Genomic DNA, 12,128 nt, shown 5'->3' with positions numbered 1-12,128 from the left:
GGGGTCTCTGGAATTCGGGGAGGGGTCTCTGGAATTCGGGGAGGGGGTCTCAGGCATTTGGGGAGGGGTCTCTGGAATTTGGGGGTCTCTGGAATTTGGGGAGGGGTCTCAGGGTCTCAGGAATTTAGGGGGGTCTCAGGAATTTGGGGAGGGGTCTGTGGAATTTGGGGAGGGGTCTCAGGAATTTGGGGGTCTCAGGAATTTGGGGAGGGGTCTCTGGAATTTGGGGAGGGAGCTGTGGAATTTGGGGAGGGGTCTCTGGAATTTGGGGAGGGGTCTCAGGAATTTGGGGAGGGGTCTCTGGAATTTGGGGAGGGGTCTCAGGAATTTGGGGAGGGTCTCAGGAATTTGGGGAGGGGTCTGTGGAATTTGGGGAGAGGTCTCAGGAATTTGGGGAGGAGTCTCTGGAATTTGGGGAGGGGTCTCAGGAATTGGGGAGGGGTCTCAGGAATTTGGGGGTCTCAGGAATTTGGGGGTCTCAGGAATTTGGGGAGGGTCTCTGGAATTTGGGGGTCTCTGGAATTTGGGGAGGGGTCTCAGGAATTTGGGGAGGGGTCTCTGGAATTTGGGGAGGGGTCTCAGGAATTTGGGGAGGGGTCTCTGGAATTTGGGGAGGGGTCTCAGGAATTTGGGGGTCTCAGGAATTTGGGGAGGGGTCTCAGGAATTTCGGGAGGGGTCTGGAATTTGGGAAGGGTCTCAGGAATTTGGGGAGGGTCTCAGGAATTTGGGGAGGGGGCTGTGGAATTTGGGGAGGGGTCTCAGGAATTTGGGGAGGGGTCTCTGGAATTTGGGGAGGGGTCTCAGGAATTTGGGGAGGAGTCTCTGGAATTTGGGGAGGGGTCTCAGGAATTTGGGGGGGTCTCAGGAATTTGGGGAGGGGTCTCAGGAATTTGGGGGGCTCTGGAATTTGGGGGTCTGTGGAATTTGGGGAGGGGTCTCAGGATTTGGGGAGGGGTCTCTGGAATTTGAAGGTCTGTGGAATTTGGTGAGGGGTCTCAGGAATTTGGGGGGTCTCAGGAATTTGGGAGGGGTCTGTGGAATTTGGGGAGGGGGTCTCAGGAATTTGGGGGGGTCTCAGGAATTTGGGGAGGGGTCTCTGGAATTTGGGGAGGGGTCTCTGGAATTTGGGGGTCTGTGGAATTTGGGGAGGGGTCTCAGGAATTTGGGGGTCTCAGGAATTTGGGGAGGGGTCTCTGGAATTTGGGGGTCTCTGGAATTTGGGGAGGGTCTCAGGAATTTGGGGAGGGGTCTGTGGAATTTGGGGAGGGGTCTCAGGAATTTGGGGAGGGGTATGAGGAATTTGGGGAGGGGTCTCTGGAATTTGGGGGTCTCAGGAATTTGGGGAGGGGTCTCAGGAATTTGGGGAGGGGTCTCAGGAATTTGGGGAGGGGTCTCTGGAATTTGGGGGGCTCAGGAATTTGGGGAGGGTCTCAGGGAATTTGGGGAGGGGTCTGTGGAATTTGGGAGGGGTCTCAGGAATTTGGGGAGGGGTCTCTGGAATTTGGGGGGTCTCAGAAATTTGGGGGGGTCTCAGGAATTTGGGGAGGGGTCTGTGGAATTTGGGGAGGGGTCTCTGGAATTTGGGGAGGGTCTCAGAATTTGGGGAGGGGTCTGTGGAATTTGGGGGGGTCTCTGGAATTTGGGGAGGGGTCTCTGGAATTTGGGGAGGGGTCTCTGGAATTTGGGGGGTCTCAGGAATTTGGGGAGGGGTCTCAGGAATTTGGGGAGGGGTCTCTGGAATTTGGGGAGGGGTCTCAGGAATTTGGGGAGGGGTCTGTGGAATTTGGGGAGGGGTCTCAGGAATTTGGGGAGGGGACTGTGGAATTTGGGGGGGAGCTGTGGAATTTGGGGGTCTCAGGAATTTGGGGAGGGGTCTCAGGAATTTCGGGAGGGGTCTGTGGAATTTGGGGAGGAGTCTCAGGAATTTGGGGAGGGGTCTCAGGAATTTGGGGGTCTCAGGAATTTGGGGAGGGGTCTCTGGAATTTGGGGGTCTCAGGAATTTGGGGAGGGGTCTCTGGAATTTGGGGAGGGGTCTGTGAAATTTGGGGAGGGGTCTCTGAAATTTGGGGAGGGGTCTCAGGAATTTGGGGAGGGGTCTCTGGAATTTGGGGGTCTCTGGAATTTGGGGAGGGGTCTCAGGAATTTGGGGAGGGGGCTGTGGAATTTGGGGAGGGGTCTCTGGAATTTGGGGAGGGGGCTCAGGAATTTGGGGAGGGGTCTCTGGAATTTGGGGAGGGGTCTCTGGAATTTGGGAAGGGGTCTCAGGAATTTGGGGGTCTCAGGAATTTGGGCGGGTCTCAGAAATTTGGGGAGGGGTCTCAGGAATTTGGGGAGGGGTCTCTGGAATTTGGGGAGGGGTCTCAGGAATTGGGGAGGAGTCTTAGGAATTTGGGGGGGTCTCAGGAATTTGGGGGTCTCAGGAATTTGGGGAGGGGCCTGTGGAATTTGGGGAGGGGTCTCTGGAATTTGGGGAGGGGTCTCTGGAATTTGGGGGGGTCTCAGGAATTTGGGGAGGGGTCTCAGGAATTTGGGAGGGGTCTCTGGAATTTGGGGAGGGGTCTCAGGAATTTGGGGGGGTCTCAGGAATTTTGGAGGGGTCTCTGGAATTTGGGGAGGGGTCTCAGGAATTTGGGAGGGGTCCAGGAATTTGGGGAGGGGTCTGTGGAATTTGGGGGTCTCAGGAATTTGGGGAGGGGTCTCTGGAATTTGGGGAGGGGTCTCAGGAATTTGGGAGGGGTCTGTGGAAATTGGGGAGGGGTCTCAGGAATTTGGGGGGTCTCTGGAATTTGGGGGGCTCTGGAATTTGGGGGGCTCTGGAATTTGGGGAGGGGTCTGTGGAATTTGGGGAGGGGTCTCTGGAATTTGGGGGTCTGTGGAATTTGGGGAGGGGTCTCAGGATTTGGGGAGGGGTCTGTGGAATTTGGGGAGGGGTCTCAGGAATTTGGGGAGGGGTCTCAGGAATTTCGGGAGGGGTCTCAGGAATTTCGGGAGGGGTCTCTGGAATTTGGGGAGGGGTCTCAGGAATTTGGGGAGGGGTCTGTACCTGTCTCAAAATCCACCTCCTCCTCCTCTTCCTCCCCCTCCCCCGGCTGGGGGGTCCGGAGCTGCTCCAGGGTGGGCTCGTCCTCACCCCCTGGGGGGATTTGGGGGGTCTTAGGGGGATTTGGGGGGGTTTTGGGGGGTCCCAGGGAGGTTTTGGGGGGTCCCGGGGGGGTTTTGGGGGTCCTGAGGAGGTTTTGGGGGGTCCCTGAGGAGGTTTTGGGGGGTCCCAGGGGTGTTTGGGGGTGATTTGGGGGGGTTTTGGGGGGTCCCTGAGGAGGTTTTGGGGGGTCCCTGAGGAGGTTTTGGGGGGTCTCAGGGGTCCCATACCTGGCCAGAAGGGGACACTGCAGCCCCCTCCCCTCAGCCCCTCGCCGGGGGGGCCGGGGGGGCGCAGCAGGGAGGGGGAGGAGGAGGCCGAGAGCCCCACGGAGGGGAGCAGCTCCTGGGGGGGAGGGGAGAGCTGAGACCCCCAGAGACCCCCCCAAAACCCCTGAGACCCCCCCAAAACCCCCAGAGACCCCCAGAGATTCCCCCAAAACCCCCTGAGACTCCCAGAGACCCCCCAAAACCCCCTGAGACCCCCCCAAAACCCCCTGAGACCCCCAGAGACCCCCCAGACCCCCCAGACGCCCCCAGCCCCCCCCGGTGTCACCGGTGGCCGGGGGAGGGTCCCACGGGGCGCTCCAGCTCCAGCAGGGCCACGGCGAAGTCGTAGAACTCGGGGACCCCCCGGTGACGCCGAGAGCCGGGGCTGAACTTGGGGTGCAGGAACAGCCCCGAGACCCCCCGGTGGTCACGGGGACCTGGGGAGGGGACAGGGGGTGACACCGGGGACAGGGGGTGACACCAGGGTCAGGGAGTGACACTGGGGATGGGGTGACCCTGGGTGCTCCCCCGGGTGTCCCCCAGGTGTCCCCAGGTGTCCCCAGGTGTCACTGACCGATGTCCACGCCGAGCCAGCCGGGTTGCTCAGTTGAGGTGAAGCAGTGAGCGGCGCTGAGCACGAAGTGAGGGGACACCAGCGAGCCCTGGCAGCGCTCCTGGCCCCGCCCGGGGCGCTGTGGGGACACCAAAGTGTCACCCATGGGTGACACAGGTACCACAGGTGTGTCCCCAGGTGTGTGTGACCCCCCCCAGGTGTCCCCAGGTGTGTGTGACCCCCCCAGGTGTCCCCAGGTGACACAGGTACCACAGGTGTGTCCCCAGGTGTGTCCAGGTGTCCCCAGGTCCCCCCAGGTGTCCCCAAGTGTCCCCAGGTGTCCCCAGGTCCCCCCAGGTGTCCCCAGGTGTCTCCAGGTCCCCCCAGGTGTCCCCAGGTGTATTTCAGGTCCCCCCAGGTGTCCCCAGGTGTCCCCAGGTCCCCCCAGGTGTCCCCAGGTGTCCCCTCACCGTCACTGTCACCGTCACCTCCCAGGGGTTTCTCTCTCTGTCCCCGGCGCGGGCGAACTCGAGGCTGACCCCGCACAGCCCCAGCGTGGAGCTCTCGTCTGGGGGAGATTTTAAGGAAATTTTGGGCAATTTTGGGGTTTTTTGGGGGTTTTTGGGGTTTTTTTGGGGGGGGAGTTCTGGGGTTTTTGGGTTTTTTTGGGGGAGGTTTTTTGGTTTTTTTTGGGGGGTTTTGGGGTGTTTTTTTGGTGTTTTCTGGCTGTTTGGGGGTGTTTTTCTGCCTGTTTCCCCTGTGTTTCCTGTGCATTTTCTGGCTGTTTTTGGGGTGTTTTTCTGGCTGTTTTCTGGCTGTTTTTGAGGTGTTTTTCTGGCTGTTTTCTGGCTGTTTTTGAGGTGTTTTTCTGGCTGTTTTCTGGCTGTTTTTGGGGTGTTTTCTGTGCATTTTCTGGCTGTTTTTGGGGTGTTTTTCCGCCTGTTTCGGGGCTCTCGGGTACCGATCATGCGGTGGAACACCTCCTGCAGGTCCTCGGTGTCCCTGAGGAAGAAGAGGTGCTGCTCCCCCGCCTTGTGCGACGCCAGCGCGTTCAGCGTCTCGGCGTGAGCGTCCTCGCCCAGCCCGAAGGCGTAAACGTCTGCGGGGAGGGGAAAAACGGGCTCAGGGCAGCCTGAGACACCCTGAAATGCACCAAAAACACCCAAAACCACCCAGAAACACCCCAAAAACATCCAGGAACACCCCAAAAACACCCAGACACCCCAAAACCACCTGGAAACACACCAAAATACCCCGAAAACACCTGGAAACACACCAAAATACCCTGAAAACACCCAGAAACACACCAAAACCACACCAAAATACCCCAAAAACACCCCAAAAACACCCAGAAACACACCGGAAACACCCAGAGACACCCCAAAAACACCTGGAAACACACCAAAATACCCCGAAAACACACCAAAATACCCTGAAAACACCCAGAAACACACCAAAACCACACCAAAATACCCCAAAAACACCCCAAAAACACCCAGAAACACACCGGAAACACCCAGAGACACCCCAAAAACACCTGGAAACACACCAAAATACCCCGAAAACACCTGGAAACACCCTGAAAACACTCTGAAATACACCAAAACACCCCAAAAACCCTAAGAACACCCCAAAACACACTAAAACCACATCAAAGTATCCCAGAAACACACCGGAAACACCCAAAACCACCCCAAAACACCCCAAAACCACCCCAAAACAGCCCAGAACACCCTAAAATACACCAAAAACACCCCAAAACCACACCAAAATACACAAAAACACCCCGAAACACCCCAGAACACCCTGAAACACCCCAAAAACACCCCGAAACACACCAAAACACCCCGAAATACACCAAAATACCCCAAAACCACCCCAAAACCCCCTGAAACTACACCAAAACACCCGAAACCCAACCAAAAACACCCCAAGACCCCCCAAACCCCCCCAGACCCCCCCAAATCCCCCCCAGGACCCCTCCAACCCCCCCCAGGACCCCCCAAAGCCCCCCAGGCTCACCCAGGACCCCCCTAAACCCCCCCCAGACCCCCCTAAACCCCCCAAAGCCCCCCCAGCTCACCCAGGACCCCCCAAACCCCCCCCGGACCCCCCAAAGCCCCCCCAGGACCCCCCCAAACCCCCCCAGGACCCCCCAAAGCCCCCCAGGACCACCCCAAACCCCCCCAGGACCCCCCAAAGCCCCCCCAGGACCACCCCAAACCCCCCCAGGACCCCCCAAGACCCCCCCAGCTCACCCAGGACCCCCCAAAGCCCCCCAGGATCCCCCAAACCCCCCCAGCTCACCCAGGACCCCCCAAAGCCCCCAGGACCCCCCAAAGCCCCCCAGCTCACCCAGGACCCCCCAAAGCCCCCCAGGACCCCCCAAACCCCCCCAGCTCACCCAGGACCCCCCAAAGCCCCCCAGGACCCCCCAAACCCCTCCAGCTCACCCAGGACCCCCCAAAGCCCCCCAGGACCCCCCAAGCCCCCCCAGCTCACCCAGGACCCCCCAAAGCCCCCCAGGACCCCCCAAAGCCCCCCCAGCTCACCCAGGAACTCCTCCCGGCTGTCCCGGGGGTCTCTCCCAATGCTCAGCAATTCCCGGATCTGCTGCAGCACCGGCACCGGAGACCCCCCCCATGTTGGCCCGGCCTGGGGGGCGGCAGGGGAGTCAGGGGGGTCCCCCGGGGGGGATTTGGGGGGTCCTGGGGAGGCATTGAGGGGTCCCAGGGGGGATTTGGGAGGTCCTGGGGGGTATTTGGGGGATCCTGGGGGGATTTGAGGGGGATTTGGGGGGATTTTGGGGGGTCCTGGGAGGATTTGGGGGGTCCCTGGGGGAGATTTGGGGGATCCCGGGAGGGATTTGGGGGGTCCTGGGGGGGATTTGAGGGGTCTTGGGGGGGATTTGGGGGGAATTTGGGGGGGGATTTTGGAGGTTCCGGGAGGATTGGGGGGGATTTGGGGGTCCTGGGGGATCCCGGGGGGGATTTGGGAGGTCCTGGGGGGGATTTGGGGGATCCCAGGGGGGTCCTGAGGGGTCCTGGGGGGGATTTGGGGGGTCCTGGGGGGCATTGGGGGGTCCCAGGGGGGATTTGAGGGGGGATTTGGGGGGGTCCCAGAGGGGTTTGGGGGATCCCAGAGGGGTTTGGGGGGTCCCAGCAGATTCCAAGGAGGTGCTGGGGGGTCCTGGGGGGATTTGGGGAGTCCCAGCAGATTCCAGGGCTCCCAGGGAGGATTTGGAGGGTCCCGGGGGGTCCTGAGGAGGATTTTGGGGGGTCTTGGGGAGGCTCTGGGGATTTTGGGGGGCTTTTGAGGGGTCCTGAAGAGTCCCGAAGAATTGGGGGGCGGGGGGGAATTCAGGGAGGTTCCAGGGGGTCCCGGGGAGGTTTTGGGGGGGTCCCAGGGTATTTTTTGGGGAGTCCCAGGTTATTTTTGGGGGGGGGTCCCGGGTTTTTGAGGGTCCCGGGATATTTTGGGGGGGTCCCGGGGGTCTCACCGTTGCTCATGATGACGATGACGTGTCAGGTGCTGTTGGTGACGGGCGGGGGTCGCAGCCCCCGGAGCTGCTCCGCCCGTTCCTGCTGCACCAGCTGAGCGTAAACGGCCCGGAGAGCCCCGGCCAGGTTGGTCCCGGGGGCCTGGGAGTGGGCTGGGGGGACACGGGGGGGTCAGGGGGACCCCAAAAAACAACTGGGGGACCCCAAAAACCCCCCGGAGACCCCCCAGAAAACACAGAGACCCCAAAAACCCCACAGAGACCCCAAAAATCCCATAGAGATCCCAAAAACCCCATAGAGACCCCACACAGAGACCCCAAAGCCCGGAGAGCCCCGGCCAGGTTGGTCCCGGGGGCCTGGGAGTGGGCTGGGGGGGCTCAGACGGGTATGGGGGACCCCAAAAAACAACTGGGGGACCCCAAAAACCCCCCAGAGACCCCCCAGAAAACACAGAGACCCCAAAAACCCCATGAAGAACAGAGAAACCCCCACATAGAGACCCCAAAACCCCACAGAAATCCCCCAGGAACCCACCCGGAATCCCTTCCAAACCCCCCATAAACCTCCTTAAATCCTCCCCAAACATCCCCAGATCCCCCCAAATCCCCTCCAGACCCCCTGGGATCCCCCCAAATCCCATCAAACCCCCCAAATCTCCCCAAATCCCCCCAGCCCCTCACTGTCGCTCCGGAGCTCCTGCAGCCGCTGCCGGACCCCCCCAGACCACCCCAAATCCCTCATAAAACCCCCCATAAAACCCCCCCAAATTCCCCCAAATCCCCCCCAAACCCCCGCCAAATCCCCATAAACCCCCCCAAAACCCCCCAGACCCCCCAAATGACCCCCAAGACCCCCCAATCCCCCCTCACCATCGCTCCGGAGCTCCCTCAGCCGCTGCCGGACCCAGGCGCTCTTCCCCAAATACCCCCCAGACCCCCATAAAACCCCCCAAATCCCCCCCAGACCCCATAAAAGCCCCCCAAATCCCTCATAAAACCCCCCAAATCCCTCCCAAATCCCCCCTCACCCTCGCTCCGGAGCTCCCTCAGCCGCTGCCGGACCCAGGCGCTCTCCCCCAAATCCCCCCCAGACCCCCATAAATCCCCCAAATCCCCCCAAAATCACCCCAGACCCTCATAAAAGCCCCCCAAATCCCCCCCAAATCCCCCCGAAATTCCCCCAAATCCCCTCCAGACCCCCCAAATCCCCCCTCACCATTGCTCCGGAGCTCCCTCAGCCGCTGCCGGACCCAGGCGCTCTCCCCTGCCCGGGGGTCGCTGGGGCTCAGCTCCACCCAAGCCTCGGAGCCGAACGTCACCACCCCATAGCGGGGAGCTGCCCCATAGCTGGCGATCCGCGCCCCACAGCGCTCAGGGGGGGGTTGGGGGTGTTTTTAGGGTGTTTTTAGGGTGTTTTGGGGGTGTTTTGGGGGGGGGTTAAGGGTGAGGGGGCTGGGGGGGGCTCACTGAGGGCCACTCGGGCCCGCTCGGCGTCGGGGGCGGTTTCGGGGTGTTTTTAGGGTATTTTGGGGTTTTTTTGGGTGTTTTGGGGTGGTTTGGGGCAGTTTTGGGTGGTTTTGGGGTGTTTCTTGGGGGGGTTTGGGGGCGGCTCACTGAGGGCCGCTTGGGGCCGCTCGGTGTCGGGGCCGGTTTCGGGGTGTTTTTAGGGTTTTTGGGGTGTTTTTAGGGTGTTTTTGGTGTTTTTGGGTTGTTTGGGGTGTTTTTGGTGTGTTTTGGGTTTTTTGGGGGGGGTTTTAGGGTGTTTTTGGGGGTTTTGGGGTCGCACCTTCTCCACCAGCTCGCTGAGGGCCGCTCGGACCCCCTCGGCATCGGCGGCCATTTTGGGGTGGTTTGGGGCGGTTTTGAGGTGATTTTTGGGTGTTTTTAGGGTGTTTTGGGGGGTTTTTGGGGGGTTTTCAGGGTGGTTTTTGGGTGTTTTTGGGGTCGCACCTTCTCCACCAGCTCGCTGAGGGCCTCTCGGGCCCGCTCAGCATCGGCAGCGGCGATGCTGCGAGAGGAATCCAGGAGCAAAAACACCGAGAGAGCCGAGCCCGAATCCAAACGGATCCTTCTCTTGGCAGTGGAGCCTGAGACCCCTGGGAGACCCCCGGGACCACCGTGAGACCCCCGGGAACACCGTGAGACCCCTGAGAGACCCTCAGGACCCCCCCAGGACCCCCCAGACCCCTCCAGGACCCACCAGGACCCCTCAAGACCCACCCAGGACCCCTCAGGACCTCCCCAAAACCCTCCCAGGATCCCCCAAAACCCCCCCAGGACCCCCCGGGACCCCCACCGTGGGTGCTGTTGGCCTCGGCCGCCTCCACACTCTGGGTCAGGGACGCCAGGAACGCCTCGGCCGCTTCCTCGGGGGTGTTGAAGGAATTGGGGTCTCGGGGAGGCACAGGGGTCACTGCCGGGACCCCCCCGAGACCACCCACGACCCCCCAAAACCTCCGGGACCCCCTCCGGGACCCCCCAGCCCCCACCAGGACCCCTCAGGACCCCCCAGGCCCCCTCCCCACCTCTGCAGCGGGGTTTGGTTCTGCTCCAGGCCTCCCCAGGACCCCCCAAAACGCCCTCAAGAGCCCCCAGAACCCCCCCAGGAGCCCTCAGGACCCCTCAGGACCCCCCAGGACCCTCCTAGGACCCCTCAGGATCCCCCAAAACCCCCCCAGGACCCCTCAGGACCCCTCAAGATCCTCCCAACCCCCCCCAGACCCCCCAGGACCCCCCAGAACCCCTCCCCACCTTTGCAGCGGGGCTCGGTTCTGCTCCAGACCTCCCTAGGACCCCCCAAAACCCCCACAAGAGCCCCCAAAACCCCCCCAGGACCCTCCTAGGACCCCTCAGGATCCCCCAAAACCCCCCTAGGACCCTCCCAGACCCCCCAGGACCCCCCAGGACCTCTCCCCACCTCTGCATCGCGGTTCGGTTCCGCTCCAGGACCCCCCAGGACCCCCCCCAGACCCCCCAGGATCCTTCAGGTCCCCCCTAGGACCCTCCCAGCCGCCCCAGGACCCCTCCCCACCTCTGCAGCGGGGTTTGGTTCCACTCCAAGACCCCCCAGGACCCCCCCAGACCCCCCAGGATCCTTCAGGACCCCCCCCAGCCCCCCCCCAGACCCCCCCAGGACCTCCCGGGACCCCTCCCCACCTCTGCATTGCGGTTCAGTCCCGCTCCAGGCCCCCCCAGGACCCCCAAAACCCCCCCAGGACCCCCCAGCCCCCCCCAGAGACCCCTCAAGACCCTCCCAGCCCCCCCCAGACCCCCCGGGACCCCTCCCCACCTCTGCATCATGGTTCAGTCCCGCTCCAGGACCCCCCAGGACCCCCCCAGGACCCCCAGAACCCACCCAGGACCCCCCAGGCCCCCCCCAGGCCCCCCCCAGAGACCCCTCAAGACCCTCCCAGCCCCTCCAAACCCCCCAAAACCTCCCCCAAACCCACCCAAACCTGCCCAAAACCTCCCTGGGACCCCCCAAATCTGCCCCAAACCCACCCAAAACCTCCCAGGGATCCTCAAAACCTCCCCAAATCCCCCAAACCTGCCCAAAAACCTCCCTGGGACCCCTCAAACCCACCCGAACTCGCCCCAAAACCTCCCAGGGACCCCCCAAACCTCCCCAGGACCCCCCCAAACCCCCCCCAAGCCCCCCAGCCTCACCAGTTTTTGGGGGTCGGGGAAGGGGGCCCGGCAGATGCTGGGGGGTGCGGGGTGGGGGCAGGGCAGGCGCTGCCACAGCTCCTCGGCCACGAAGGGGGCGAAGGGGGCCAGGAGCCGCAGCCCCAGCTCAGCCGCGGCCACCAGCGTGGCCAGGACAGCGGGACGGAGCTGCGGGGACTGCAGGGACACCTTGGCCACCTCCTGGGGACAGAGGAGGGGATTTGGGGTGAAAAACCTCAAAATTGGGATATTTGGGACACCTTGGCCACCTCCTGGAGACAGGTTTGGGGTAAAAAACCTCAGATTTGGGATGTTTGGGGACTCCTGGGGACAGGAGAGGGGATTTGGGGTGAAAAACCTCGGATTTGGGACACCTTGGCCACCTCCTGGGGACAGAGGAGGGGATTTGGGGTGAAAAACCTCGAATTTGGGACACTGGGGACACCTTGGCCACATCCTGGGGACAGGAAAGGGGATTTGGGGTAAAACACCTCAAAATTGGGACGTTTGGGGTTAGGGAGCCCTAACCCTGGGAACAGGAGAGGTGATTTGGGGTGAGAAACCTCAAATTTGGGACATTTGGGGACACCTGAAACACCTGAGGAACCTCTTGGGGACAGGAAAGGGGTTTTGGGGTGGAAAACCTCGGATTTGGGACACTGGGGACTCCTGGGGATGGGTTTAGGGTGAGAAATCCCAAATTTGGGACATTGGGGACTCCTGGGGACAGGTTTGGGGTAAAAAACGTCGAAATTGGGATATTTGGGACACCTCAGCCCCCTCTTGGGGACAGGGGAGGGGATTTGGGGTGAGAAAACTCAAATTTGGGACATTGGGGACACCTGAGTCACCTCCTGGGGACAGGGGAGGGGTTTTGGGGTAAAAAACTTTGAATTTGGGACATTGGGGACTCCTGGGGACAGGTCTGGGGTAAAAAACCCTGAAATTGGGATATTTGGGACTCCTGGGGGCAGATTTGAGGTGAGAAATCCCAAATTTG

The 12,128-nt window shown here is 61.5% G+C and overlaps 1 protein-coding gene and 1 long non-coding RNA gene across 5 annotated transcripts; both read right to left on the bottom strand.

The window, feature by feature from the left end:
* Positions 1–3,672: 3,672 nt before the first annotated feature.
* On the bottom strand, positions 3,673–9,317 carry LOC131587526 (complement factor B-like). Of its 4 annotated transcripts, none has more exons than XM_058855471.1 (7): positions 8,679–8,818; positions 7,463–7,615; positions 6,516–6,618; positions 4,925–5,062; positions 4,434–4,531; positions 3,985–4,102; positions 3,673–3,847 (listed from the first exon to the last, which is right to left on the bottom strand). In XM_058855471.1, exons 4-7 carry the CDS (start codon positions 4,929–4,931, stop codon positions 3,693–3,695), a joined length of 378 nt encoding a protein of 125 aa, XP_058711454.1. In that variant the 5' UTR covers positions 4,932–5,062; positions 6,516–6,618; positions 7,463–7,615; positions 8,679–8,818; the 3' UTR covers positions 3,673–3,692. The 4 variants fall into 4 exon arrangements, 3 of the variants coding, with proteins under 3 accessions (XP_058711454.1, XP_058711456.1, XP_058711455.1); XM_058855473.1 differs by lacking the exon at positions 8,679–8,818 and adding an exon at positions 8,491–8,539; XM_058855472.1 differs by lacking the exon at positions 8,679–8,818 and adding an exon at positions 8,333–8,382.
* Positions 9,318–9,413: 96 nt separating this feature from the next.
* On the bottom strand, positions 9,414–10,430 carry LOC131587528 (uncharacterized). The gene is made up of 3 exons (XR_009279378.1): positions 10,380–10,430; positions 9,759–9,854; positions 9,414–9,549 (listed from the first exon to the last, which is right to left on the bottom strand). It is a non-coding gene; the product is annotated as an uncharacterized LOC131587528 (long non-coding RNA).
* Between the last annotated feature and the right edge of the window lie 1,698 nt (positions 10,431–12,128).

This window comes from Poecile atricapillus, chromosome 22 (genome assembly GCF_030490865.1).
Source record: "Poecile atricapillus isolate bPoeAtr1 chromosome 22, bPoeAtr1.hap1, whole genome shotgun sequence".
Taxonomy (NCBI): domain Eukaryota; kingdom Metazoa; phylum Chordata; class Aves; order Passeriformes; family Paridae; genus Poecile; species Poecile atricapillus.
Note: the sequence above shows the minus strand (reverse complement) of the source record. Positions and strands in the feature narration are given on the sequence as shown.

Coding starts and splice junctions, on each gene's coding strand:
- LOC131587526 (XM_058855471.1), bottom strand. Junction 4,103..4,433: donor AGGTGACGGTGACAGTGACG/GTGAGGGGACAC, acceptor GTGTCCCCACAG/CGCCCCGGGCGGGGCCAGGA. Junction 3,848..3,984: donor CTGGCTCGGCGTGGACATCG/GTCAGTGACACC, acceptor TCCCCTCCCCAG/GTCCCCGTGACCACCGGGGG.